We start from the raw sequence: 12,180 nt of genomic DNA on the forward strand, positions 1-12,180 counted from the left end.
TACATAATGGGGGGGGGGGGGGAATTTCTTCAAATGTCCCAGATCCAAAAAGATCTACAGCATCTTTGGGTGCATCCCAGTGTAGAAAAAAATATTACTGTGGAATTATTTTTTTGGAGAGAGAGGAAGAAAGAACAAGAGAATTTCACTATAGCTGAAAGATGATCAGATAATGCAGAGAAGCTTTGAAAACACTCAGCTGTCGCTACAGATGAAGCAGCACTTTATGATCCAATCAACTTAAGAGGCCATTTACTCCCCTTCCCAGTGGAAAAATAAGGTTGGGGGGGGGGGAAGCTTGGAAAGAGCTTATCTATACAAGAGGTCTACATGGTTTTGCTTAAAATAACAATAATTCCAATTGTGTAACAGTTTATGTTATTATCTGATTCTGTGGGGTAATGAAAAGGACTACAAATGAGGGCTTGAAGTTGTAAAATGAGTTGATAAAGACAAGTATGCTAAATATATAATGCTCTCTTTGTAATCAAAGTCTAGGGGGTCTGAATGACTCTAACAACAACCCTCTGAAAGTGGGAAGCCAACCAGTATTTAGAAATAGAAGAGAAAGATAGCCAGGGTAGCTGAACACACAGACACCAGTTTCAGAGTTGTGTAGTGAATGGAAGTATTGGAAATGGGCTGGTAATACCTGGACCCAAATTCTCATACAGCCAGAACACCAGGCAGAATTACAACATGCAGAACACCATTCTCCTGTTGTACTTTTTTCCGCAGCCACCTGTTAAACACGTGGGGTTACTGGTAGTGTAATGGTTAAGAGTGTTACAAAGGACTTGGATTCATATCCCCACTCATTATTGAAGCTAGTCACTGTGAGGATAAAAATGGTGAGAAGCATGCATGCTGCCTGGGAAGTCCTTTGAGAACTGGCAGAATAGCAACCTCCCCCTCCTCCCTCTATACCTTCACTAAAGCTATCAATTCTCAGGTCTGAGAAGCTAGTAAAGCTTCTAGAAAATAACATGCTTGTTTAGCTTTCCAGTTTATTTAGAGGTGGGGGAAAGAAAGAAACACACACATGGGGCCAAAATTTCAATTAAAATAAATATAATTTTCACTTGCTGTAATTAAGTGCATTCAGGATTTCCAAGATGAATAAATGAAGAGTAAACAGGCTGGGTCTTTCAGCAGCTCATTTCCGCTAGATTAAAATACAAGGCTTTTCTAAAAAATCTAAATGCTGAACTGCAAGTGTGGACCTCATTTTAAATGTCATTCAAGAAAGCAGGAGGAGGAGGAGGGAGAAGAGGACTGATGGGGAGGAATTGGCTCAACTCTCGGAAAACTTCTAGCTGGCATGCCTGCATTCTTTCCCTTTTAGTCTATTTTAACCATACCTTGAACCATGAGCTCTGCAGACACAGAAGCCTTCCCAGCACTATTCATCACAGTGCAAGTGTAAATTCCAGCATCGACCAGCTGAGCATTCTGGATCTCCAAAAACTGGATGCCTGCTTTCTCAAACATGTTGAAACGATCACTTTTCTGCACCTGAATTTCACCCTGCATGCATCATGAAAAATACCAAAGGTGTACAGATACATTCATTAATGGTAGAGGGGGTGGGAATCAATGCCTGGCAGATTAACACCTCATCCTTTGCTATTTTTCTGCTTTTACAATTCAGCCCATTGCTCTCTGTGGCATGTTTATATACTACTAGAATACTCCCAAGTGACCAGACCTCAGGCATTCCAGATAATCTGATTTACACCACGGATAAGACACACTCAGAATATGGACATTTTAAGGCTCAGTTGCCATAACCCAAAGCCAGAACTTTGTGAATTCTTCAGTCAAAAGACATATTTGCCACAGCCTGAAAACCTAGCCCTTGCAAAATAGTTTGCAAACTACGGTAAATTCAGTCTCAATTACAATGGTCTGGATTCAACTAACCAGGTATGCTAGCAGAAGCCAGTACAAGGACTCCCACTAGCACAATGGGGCTCCCCCCCATCCTCCCCCAAATCTCCTCTGGAAGGTCAGAAGAGCTCACAGAACAACACACAAGGGGAGATGTGAGATTGTTCCGTGTGGCAAGCAAAAATGCTTGCACTGACTGAAAGATTGCAATGTTGAATTCCATCATGCATTTTGCAGTATAGTTGCCATTTCTGAGTTCTCAGTATGTAAAGGTTTATAAATTTATGATTAATTAAAATGTTATTGCAATACTTTCCCCAAGATATCTCAACTTAATTTTGTGTACAAGGTTACAGAACATACTTCCACTGCAAGTTTTCCATGTCTTTCAGTGTGCTTACTTGAATAATTTATCATGGGAGTGCTCTGACATGTATCCCCATAATTTATTCTCACAGGGGAATAAGATTGAAGAAACTAAGTTTTCATGGTCAGGTTGAAAACTTAAAAAAATCTGACCATGAAAAACTGTGGCTAAAGATACTTCAAAGTACACAAGTTCAAATAAACAAGGCTTTGGGTTTCATTCCTTTTAGGAGAGGTGAATTTGGAAATCCTCTCAGATAATTGTACCTTAAACCAAGTGACTTGAGGCTGAGGTCGTCCAGTTATCTTACAGGAGAATTTACCAGTCTGTCCCTCTCGCACTATGACCCGATTGGGTTTTGTAGCAAACTTGGGTGGGCACTCGCCCCAGATGCTTGGTCGTTGCTCTACCAATGGAACAGTAACTCTACCACTGGAAAGGAAACAATATTATCAGAGCTCAGTAATTACTATAGCTATATTTAAAGAGATTGTTACTTCTTAAATTGTGCTACTTAAATGTGTTTTAGGAACAGTGTTCAGGTGATTAAAACAATGAAGGCAGTAGACTGGGGTGGGAACCTGTGGCCCCCAATGTTGTTAAACTACAATTTCCATCATTTCTAAGCATTGGCCATGATGGCTGAGGATGGTGGGAGTTGAGTTCAGCAATAGCTGCAGGGTCACTTGTTCCCCACCCCTACGGTAGACAATATGGTGTCCTTTTTGAGAACCTATTTGCACTTTTTAAAAAATTCTAAGGTACAGTTACATAATGCATGTACCAAATGCAAGTTTGAAGAGGGCATATGTCATATGAAAATACTAGGAAGCAGAGGCTTGACTTTTGCCAGCCACCCCTTTTGACTACTTGAAAGAAACATGTACCACATTTTGTATATTAATTCCCTTCAGACCAGACACAATCAGAAATTGCATTTTGCACTTTATCCATACCTACGTACAAAATATAAAGTAAACAACTGGATATATGGAAAGGTATGGAACAATGCTGATTGATAGGTCACGAGTGCCCTTAAAAAGGGAATGCAGGGTAGCTGCTTACATAATGATCATTGCCATAGGTTCCTCCCAAAATGGAACACCATTTTGCCAGATGCCTTCATTTAATATGCACACAACACATACAAGCATGCTCTTTGACAGCTCTGGTTGTTCATAAGTAACAAAGAACAGTCTAATTGCCACATACAATAGAAATTCTCTTACTGGACAAATGTCCATGAATATTCCACTACGTAGCAGAATCACCACTGTCCAAAATCTGATAAAACTGCCTATCTTTCTGTAACAATCCTCCAGCAAAACTGGGTGATCTTCTCAACATTCTCCTTCAGTTATCTAAGAAACTGTCCAACTTTGTTTAGAATAAAATAGGAACTAAAGGAACTAATACAGACCCCCTAACTCTCTAATAAAATAGCACCCTAACTTAACTGGACTTCTGTAACAATTTGGATGCCTCTGGCCAATTCATCCAAAAGCAGGTAGTCATACTCTTTACAAAGGGGCCCAAGTCAGACATAGTTTTGCAGAAAATCCAATCATTGTTTTGCAGAGCATATAAACAAGTGCATTTAGAACAGAGATGGGCCAGTCCTTCAGCATCAAGAACCACAATGGAAGTTCTATGAGGCAGCAAAGCTTGCATGCATACTTTCTGTAAAAATTTAACACAGGCACCTACAAAGGAGTTCAATGGCAAGTTATGGTGCAGGCATACATGGAATTTATTCTGTAGCAATGGCAGGTGCCATGCCGCTTTCACTCTTTGGCTTGGCTGGATTTTAGAATCAATTTGAAATGCTGGCACATCAGAAATGTGGGATATGTCGCCCTTTTGCCTACAGAGTGACCCAGTCAACTGGTGCAGCCAAGTGATCTACTAGTAATCCCTCCAAATCTTAAAAGCCAAGAGACACCCTCTTTTAAAAAAAAAAAAAGGTGAAGAATCGTGTGATTTGAGGACACCTAGTTGATGACTGAGGTTTGTTTTACACCATAATCTTTTAAATTCCACCCCAGCCCCCCAAGATTTAAGAATGAAAATTCATAGAACCTGCATTTCTGAAAATTCAGCCATAAACATGTTTACAAAAGCAACTCTAAATCAAAAGCTGGAATTGGCCTTTCAGCCACCTGCTGCTACATTTAAGGTGCAGAGTTAAATGACCAGCATTAAAAAATCTTTATAGTGTTGGCCCATCTCTGCTCATACTCAAGGAACAAGCTACTTCAGTGATGAAATCATCAATACCAAGTCAACTGAGCTGGTCGCTCTCATTCATAAACAGCCTTGAAATATGAGCCAATACTATAGCATGACCCAAACCCATGCAAATTACTATTGTCAAGGCCTATTTCAACAGCAAATACACAACCACGCATTAGCAGGGTGAAGTTGAAGTTGAAGTTGTGGTTTTCAGGCAAGCAAACGAAACAAATGTTCTTGGGCCATGTGCATTTCACACAACAGCTTACCCATAAGCCAACAAGTTGTGCCCATCTCTTTCTGCTTCCACAACGTATCAGAACACTAAGAAAAACCACATATGGCCTCAGCCCAAGGAGCAGTCACATCAATGTAAAGACGACAATTTGGGGGCAACTTGATAATTCTGAATAAAATAAGGTCATGGTGAAGATTTTTGTAGGCAACTAGAAATATAGATGGTCTCAGAAATCACATGAGTTGAAAAACAATTGCTTTGAGCCTCACTTGCCTTGCCTTCACTTTTAACTTGAAGAAAGAAAAGAATAGTGGGCTACTTAGACTCAGCAACAATACACTTAATACATTGCTCAGGAGCACAGCATGTGGGAAAAGTGGGAAAAATCACCCCTGAAACTGCTATTAGCCACAGGAGGAAAGTGTTCACTGGCGCGCGCACACACACACACAAATTCCTCTCATGTCCACAGCAGTTTGCGGAGAGACATGATGCTATTGTCTGCCCCCCGACCCCCGCAACCACACACTACTATTTACATTTTAAAAAGGTACATGACATGCATTCATACATTTCAGCTGGTATCTAGTTGGCCTTAAAGGTAGACAGGTGGAAAGAGAGAACAAAAGGGACAATCAGTTAGCTGAGAAGCCTCAAGGGGCTGGTAAATGTACAGCAATTTTCTGTAAGTCTGTCCTAGTTGCAAGGAATGTTTTGAGCAAAATTGATATTGCTAATAGCAAGGGTCAATGTTGCTCAAGAAAGTGTGGAGGGGGAAGTATTTCAAAATGTGTGCATATTCCAAAAGCTATCAGTATTCTTCCGCTCTAGAAATGTGAAAACCACTGGAATTCTTACCCAGAACTTTTGGCACCAGAAGGCAGACTGTACTTCTTCAAAACAGATCCTGGAAGCAGAAAATAGAAGGAAAGAAATACAATAAAAATACTAATCAGGGCTGCAATTTCTTTCAGATTTAGGGACGCTGGCTATAGAAAATTAAAAATTAAAAAGCCATCCTTCCATCAATTTCTAGTAAAATATATGATACAAGGTGGCAATATGTTTTCCCTCTGCGGCAAATGGGGGAAGCATTTAAGTTCCATGTCTTGCGTGTATGTGTGTTTTGCTGTTTATATATCACTCTAGAGGTGGAGAAGCCACAACGGTAGTAACGGATGAGCCATTTGGTGTGGTGTGCTTTTCATCCAACGAAACAGGAGTCCAAAACTGAGTCCCATATACAAAACAAAAAGCTGTCTTACTCTTCACTATAATTTCTCCACATATACGAAGGGATAACTTCACCAAGCTGTGAAATGTCCATTGCCATTTCTAAAAATTACTAATTACTTTTCAATAGTGCATTTATATTTACTTCCAAAAGTAGTCCAGTTTGACTTAAGCTCACCTATCTAAATTTGTCACCTTTTATTTCTCTCCATAAAGACAAAAAAATAAATGTTTTATACAAGAGTCAAGATATGAGGAATGTATTATTAACTGTATGTTTAGCACCATCTACTGGACATGGGCAGGATTATCCCAAGCCAACATAACTAAATGGTAAATACGCCCTCCCCCCCTTTTTTGGGGGCAGAACAGTACTGTAGTATGAACTGACCTAGGAAGCCTGAGCAAAAGAAGCTTCCATAAATAATAATATCTTCTTATTCAAGCGCAAAATAAATAAAAAAGCACAGTGGTAAAGAATGAGCTGTGAATGCCTCCAGCTCAAATCTCACCTGCACTAGGTGATCTCACCAGGAAGCCATAGGAAAGCCACTACAGCCTTACCCAGGCCTCCTTCTCACCTGATGTGGGGCAGGGCAGAGATGTACCAGTTAGTTCTGCATTCTCTATAGTATCTCCGGGGTTCTAAATTACGTGGAGAGCCTCCATGAGTAAAGCATTCGCCCTCCAATGTGCAAAGGCTTGCAAGCTTATCACAGGCATGCAGTGGAGAAGCCAATGATAGTTAGCATATGCCCACACTCCCCCTCATTGCCCCGTCAAGAAGACCTGAAAATATCATGATAATATCATGATAATAACACTGACCTACCTGATAGGGTTATTGTTAAGAATTAGTGAGATAATCAGCATGAACCACTTTGAACACTCTAAGGCGCTGAATCTGGATGATTTACACGAATAAGCCACACACAAAACACGTACAGAAACCTCAGTATTAGTGTTATAAATATTTGCAAAGAAAAGCAAAACAGATACTGCTGAAACAGGCCAGACTGGAGGAGGAAGAGGATCAGGCCAATCATCCTGTCCTGCTACTCAACAGAAGGCCACACCATCAGGAACTGGGGTCATCTGCACTCATAGCAGCAAAACATAGCCTTAAAGTGGATCCCCAGCACTCCACAAGCTCTGTACTTAGTGGCAGCCATTGCAGAGAGCTGATACTATCAATGTGGAAATTACTTTAGCTTTGGTGCCTATGCTCTCCTTCTCCTTGGAGGGGAAGGCACAGGAATAGCCAGCGTTTCATTTTCTGCCTTACAGAAAGCCTTATCATTTTAATAAGCTTTTCCTGCTTATTTTCAATCTACTTCTCCCTTCATTTGCTACCAGGGTAAAGCATGCTATACATAGCATGCAACAGAATGGCAAGACCCTTACCTTCCACTGTTAATTCTACTGTCACCTGACGAACGCCACCAGCATTCCGGGCCTCACAGGTGTATGGCCCACCATCTTCCTCCTGCACCCCTTTTATAATTAAGCTGAAAAGTCCTCGAATGCTACGGTCCACTACACAGCGCTCTCCCTCTGTCAGAAGTTGCCCATTCTTGTACCATGTGACTTGGGGTTCTGGGATGCCTCTGACCTAGAAAGATTGGGTGCAGGAAGATTGGGGATGGTGTGGGGAGAGTGAGAAGGGGTGGGGGGTGGGAGAGAGAAACAAACACAGAAGGTGACTTTATCTGGAAGAAATGCAGAACACTTCATAAGCCGGTGGAAAGTATTTTCTAAAGCCATATCTGTTAAACACATACAAACTGTTTTGAGCCAAATGGCAAAAACCTGAAGAAAAAGAAATGAAACTATTGGGTGCATCAAGCTGTTAAAACTAGCAATGTTGCTCCAGCAGGCAGCTACCCAGACAAAGCTTTTTTCTGTCTTTTGAAATTTTAAAGCCAGAAATGAGAAATTCTGAGAAGCACAATCGTGAGCCAAAATTATTAGACCATATTCTACTGTCAAATGGCTGTCTAGACTAACAGATTTATTGTAGCATGACATTTGCAGGCCTCATTATCAGATGCATTCACTATGAGAGGCATTTAGAAGAAGCAATGTTCATCAGCCTCGTTAGACAGGGTCAAATACCACCCATGGCAAAATAGACCTGGTTGTGTTTTTTGAGTGTTAAGTGTGCGTGCGTAACACTGTGTGTGTGCAAAATCTGGTTAACATTTTATCACACATAAAAGCTGAACTTTACCCAAAATGAATTTCACAAATATCCAAAAGTAGCTATTTCTCCCAATTCCGGGGGGCAAACACCTGAAGAAGCACCTATTTCCATACCAACCTGTCTATGAATTAAGATCTTCTGCTGAGGGTCTTCTCCAGGTGTTGCCTTTATCTAAGCTACATTACTCAGTCACAAAGGAGAAGACTTTTTCAGCGGTTGCACTCTAGTTACAGAATCCCCTCCTTAAAGAGAGTGCTTGATTTACATTTTGTTTTGCACAAAGCAAAAAACATGTTGATTCATTCAGACATTTAAAAATTGTTGTTATTTCTATTTCTGCCTTGAATGAGCTTTATTTTCTGTTTTATTTCAGTCCATATTATGATATACATTTTGAGTGTTACACTTCCTTAAAATCCAAATAGGATACAAGACAGTACATAAGTATTTTATACAAAATAATAAATCCAACATTTACATTCTGAATGTCAACATTCCGAATTTCAAATATTCACTGGACCATATATTTCGTTCCAACAGAATAAATCAAGAGGAGTGCCTAACATTCTTAACTAGAGCTGAAAACTGTAAATTTAGTTAAGGAATCAGTAAGGCTGGAAGTTAATGGAACATCTGATTTTTAATGCGCTTTTTCTCCTGCATGTTGCTATTCAATTTCTAAACTGCAGAAATGTGAAGATGTGGAACTGTCACCAGCAAGACCATGCAAAGTTACCTACTGACATATTGACCAGTGCCAATGGGTCATCATGGCATTTTATCAAGCAATTCTTAAACCAGTGGATTTAGCCTGGGAAATGATACAAGCTTAACACATGTAGTCCAGGAAATGATATAAACTTTTCACATATAGTCCATCGCACTGAATGCATTTACACAGTTATTTTGAGCTACGACATAAACAGGATAAAAAAATTATCCACCAGGTGGTGTCCTTGGCAGTTACAAAGTTCTCACAAAGTAACAAAGACCAACACCAATTAACAATATGTTGTTCCCCACAAATATGTTGTGTGTGTTTTAATTTCATTTATTGTAAAGAAAACTGAAAAGCACATACAAAATCAACTGGAAGGAGGAGTCAAAAAAAAGGGGTTTTAGGGCTGTCCATGGTAGAAAACAGCTAACATGGGAATGCATCTGTAAATGAGGATGCAGTACATTTGCAGCATGAGCAGTGATCCTCATGGAGAAGTTTCCACAGAATGTTAAACTCCAAGGACAAGCATAACAATACAATGTCCAGCTGCAGTCTTAGCTATTTCCTTCTGCAACTAGGGGAAAATACTATACTATAACAATAATCTTTGTGAAGACTGGCAAACATTCCTCACACCATAGGAAGGGTGGAGCTGACCTACAAAGATCTGGTAATCCACTAGAAAGTAACAACCCAGAATTTAAGAATCACTGTCCTCTCCTCTGCTAATTTACTAATGAGAAACTTAGCTTCCTGATGTTCACACAAGCAATCATGCAGTTTATCATCATCTGGTGTAAAATAAACGAAAACTAAAGATTTTCTGAAGTGGCAGTTAACAGCAGACTGAATGAACTAAGGCATAACTCAGGTTTCTCTGGCACTGCCATTGGTATTAATCTAATAATGTCACAACAAAGCAGATCCAAGCATATTCTCTAGATTACAGTCTGTCAAAAGCAGTGAGAGGTTTGGATAAACACGGGCACCAATGTCAGAAGTGCTTGCAGGAGAAGGAATTGATTTAACAAAACAAATAGATGGTAGATTCCTCCCTGGAAAATATTATAATCTCTTCCTATCATCCAGTCCAATTTCAAATAACACAGGCCACAAAGTAATGTGCCTTTCTCCTTCTGGATGCTATTCCAAATTATTAGTTTTCCCTCATGATAGAACGTATCACTCTAATTTCCCTTAGCTCCAATTGGACCATACTATGTCATTCCTATCCAATTCTTCACTTACGGTTAGTTTCATAGGCTCCTTTGACCATCTTTTGGCTCTCCCTCATACATAAGCTACATTTCAATTTTTTCCATGTGTTTTTATTTTGCAAACATCAAGCCTCCAATTTGAGGAAGAACAGCAGGAGGGGCACATGCATCCAAAAGGATGAGAGAGTTCTTCCTAAGAAAATCAGGCTGATTGATGAACAAAGGGCTTCACTTTTGTGAGCTTTGTTAGCCCACATTGCCTTGCAGCTTCATCAGTTGACACAGTACTTGGGGGGGGGGGGGGAGGAGAATAAGGAGAAGCAGCAAGTGGTGAATTATTCTGTTTGTGAGGATTTACATTTCAAGCTAGAGTTTGAAACACATTTCATATGGAACTAACCCCTGCACTGAAAAGATGTATTCCTGCCATAAAAATGTCTGGCGATTCTAAAACAAGCTGCCAGTTACCTCAGTTTGATGCCGATGGTGGACCAATTCCAGAACTGCAGCAGGTTTTTCTATAAATAAAAAATTAATTTTTCTGGTAACTCTTTCAGGCTCTGCAGAAACATCTGCATTTAATAACACATCCACAATGGGTGAGGACTTATCCACTTATCTAATGCTCTGCAGCTTAAGGCTATAGCCCTTATTTATAGCCCTGTCTACTCCTTACACAGGCCCTACAGATTCCTAAGAGTAAAGCGGTGGAGGATTGCTTTCACCCAAAAGAAAGGAACAAAGATTGAAATGCAGCTTACTTCCAAGTGAGGACCAATTCACATTGCATGCTGATTGTCTAACCTGTCTCCACTAGTAAGTGGGGTAAGGCCCTATGTGTGTGAACACATAATGCATATGTGACAGGGACTGAGTTATAGCCAACTGCAGCATCCCAATTTTATGGACTCTTGTGTTTTAATTGTTGTATCCTGCTCTGGGACCTTAATAAATTGTAGTACAGTGGTACCTCGGGTTACATACGCTTCAGGTTACAGACTCCAATAACCCAGAAATAGTGCTTCAGGTTAAGAACTTTGCTTCAGGATGAGATCAGAAATCGTGCTTCAGCGGCTCAGCAGCAGCAGCAGCAGCAGGAGGCCCCATTAGCTAAAGTGGTGCTTCAGGTTAAGAACAGTTTCAGGTTAAGAACGGACCTCCGGAACGAATTAAGTACTTAACCTGAGGTACCACTGTAATATTAATAGGTTTACAGATACTCGTATCCTTTTTGGTATTAAGGTGTTCAGCAGGAAACACATTGTGGATATGTAGAACATCCAGCCAGCCACGTAATGTCTGAATTGGCCCTGAATTCAGTGAGCATTGTAAACTTGAGTGAAAGTTCCACAGAACATTAAAAAGTCCCCTCAAAAAGCTACTAGGGCTTTCTCTGAATATTTTGCAACTGTTCTTTCTTCTTCAATAAATGACAGCACCAATGCCTTGGTTTGTACAGACTTCAGATAATGGAAGAATCTTGATATGTTTTCAATCCACCTCCACAACAAACTGTTTCTGGTCTAACCTGAAACCAGAAGTAGGCTAAACACATATAAGCTAGTTACAATATTTCAAGACCTATTTAAATGACATAGACCTTGAACTCCTGCAGTAAATTTCTGCTCAGAAGCCCAATGAAGAGTAACAAGACATGCTGTACCATTACCAGTACAACATGCAATGTCATAAGAAGGTGAGTTTCTTCCATTCTGAACACCATGATCCTTTTTATTACCCTTCTCAAGCTCTAATCAAGAACGAGTTTGCAAAGCTTTACAAATTATATATCCCCAAGTGCATGAGAGTTTTTGTCTTGCTTGCGATGCTGACTTTATAATCACATGGTTACACTAAAACGTTCAGTTGTCAACCCTTTTAAGGTCAGCTTTTATTGGAATTTTAATGAATATCTTGTATCATTTTGTGTAAGCTGCTTATATTTTTTATGAAGGTACATATTAACAATGATAAATAAAGACATCTACCATGGATATAAAGTTAATCTTTAGAGGCAGTGTCCCAGATGACACGTGAATTGCCTCTAACCTATTGTGGTTTTCAGTTCTTGGGATTTCC

At 40.0% G+C, this 12,180-nt stretch overlaps 1 protein-coding gene across 7 annotated transcripts in view; it reads right to left on the minus strand.

Moving 5' to 3' along the window:
* MYLK (myosin light chain kinase) overlaps positions 1-12,180 on the minus strand; it is a 190,430-nt gene that overhangs the window by 118,778 nt on the left and 59,472 nt on the right. For all 7 annotated transcript variants that reach the window (XM_077934968.1, XM_077934977.1, XM_077934971.1 and 4 more), the window contains exons 3-6: positions 7,365-7,572; positions 5,586-5,634; positions 2,524-2,689; positions 1,362-1,527 (exon numbers count right to left, since the gene is read on the minus strand). In XM_077934968.1, the coding sequence (XP_077791094.1) occupies positions 1,362-1,527; positions 2,524-2,689; positions 5,586-5,634; positions 7,365-7,572 (589 nt within the window). The remainder of the gene's footprint in view (positions 1-1,361; positions 1,528-2,523; positions 2,690-5,585; positions 5,635-7,364; positions 7,573-12,180) is intronic.

The sequence above is a fragment of the Podarcis muralis genome, chromosome 1 (assembly GCF_964188315.1).
Source record: "Podarcis muralis chromosome 1, rPodMur119.hap1.1, whole genome shotgun sequence".
Taxonomy (NCBI): Eukaryota; Metazoa; Chordata; class Lepidosauria; order Squamata; family Lacertidae; genus Podarcis; species Podarcis muralis.